Source organism: Arachis ipaensis, chromosome B06, assembly GCF_000816755.2.
Source record: "Arachis ipaensis cultivar K30076 chromosome B06, Araip1.1, whole genome shotgun sequence".
Taxonomy (NCBI): Eukaryota; Viridiplantae; Streptophyta; class Magnoliopsida; order Fabales; family Fabaceae; genus Arachis; species Arachis ipaensis.
In genome coordinates, this window is record NC_029790.2 from 136964197 (window position 1) to 136965192 (window position 996).

The 996-nt window shown below is 26.0% G+C and overlaps 1 protein-coding gene across 1 annotated transcript in view; it reads right to left on the reverse strand.

The window, feature by feature from the left end:
• LOC107648602 overlaps nt 1-824 on the reverse strand; it is a 1708-nt gene extending 884 nt beyond the window's left edge. Inside the window, exon 1 of the mRNA XM_016352410.2 lies at nt 545-824. Coding sequence (XP_016207896.1) covers nt 545-696 — 152 coding nt within the window. The 5' untranslated portion in view covers nt 697-824. The remainder of the gene's footprint in view (nt 1-544) is intronic.

Sequence of the window (996 nt, forward strand, 5' to 3'; positions counted from 1 at the left end):
TAAAATGCTAACAAAAAATAATAAATTCGATTGACTCTTGAGTTTTTCTCATAAAAATATATTAAAATTAACTTAATATATTTTTAAATACCATAAATTGCATATAAAATTAGACATAAAAATAATTGATGTGATATTCTTTCTATTAAATTGATTTTTTTTTAAATGAGACAAATTTTACACACAATTTTGTAAAAAAAAAATATTATACTTTCAATGATTTGCTTTTCAATAACAAAGCTATAGAATTTAAAAACTTTATATTCCAAATTAAAATACCCCTTTTTCTTCCGATTCTTTTATGAATAAGTGGAGAAAAAAATTCTCTTGATTTTCATAATACTATCATGCAATATCCTTATATGAATTCAATGTATTATAAATAGAATCCATCACCTCATCTATCAAATTGCAAATAAACAATTTATCAACATAAAATATAACGATGACTATATATATATATTATGTTCAAATAACACTATTTATTGTAATAGCCAAATGTGATTGTTCTAAAAATGAGCAAAAAAAAAAAAGCATGACTTACTTGGCTTCTAGAACCCAATCAAAAGTCTTGGCTTCCACTGGTGCTTCAACACCATCAAAAAGGTTCAATGGATTCACTTCATTAGCAAAAACTGAATGAATTGGCAAAGCCAACAACAAGGCAAATACAAAAGCCAAGGATGTCTTTGCCATTGCCTTATTATTCAAAAATTATTGCTCCCCCTTTTCAAATTCAATAAATAAAGTCAACAATTGAAGCAACAAATAGTTGCTTCTTTTGTGTAACTAAAAGGAAGGGGTTGCAATGAAGAAGTGCACACCTTTTAGTGTCAATATGAGGCTTTATTTATAGCTGAGGATATGCTATTTTTGGCCTCCTATTTATATGTTATTAATTTATTTGAGTCTTCCCTACCATAAAATTGGTAATTAGTGACTATTTATAGCTTGGATTTATTAAAAATTTAATTTTAACAGAGGAATTAGTGTTGT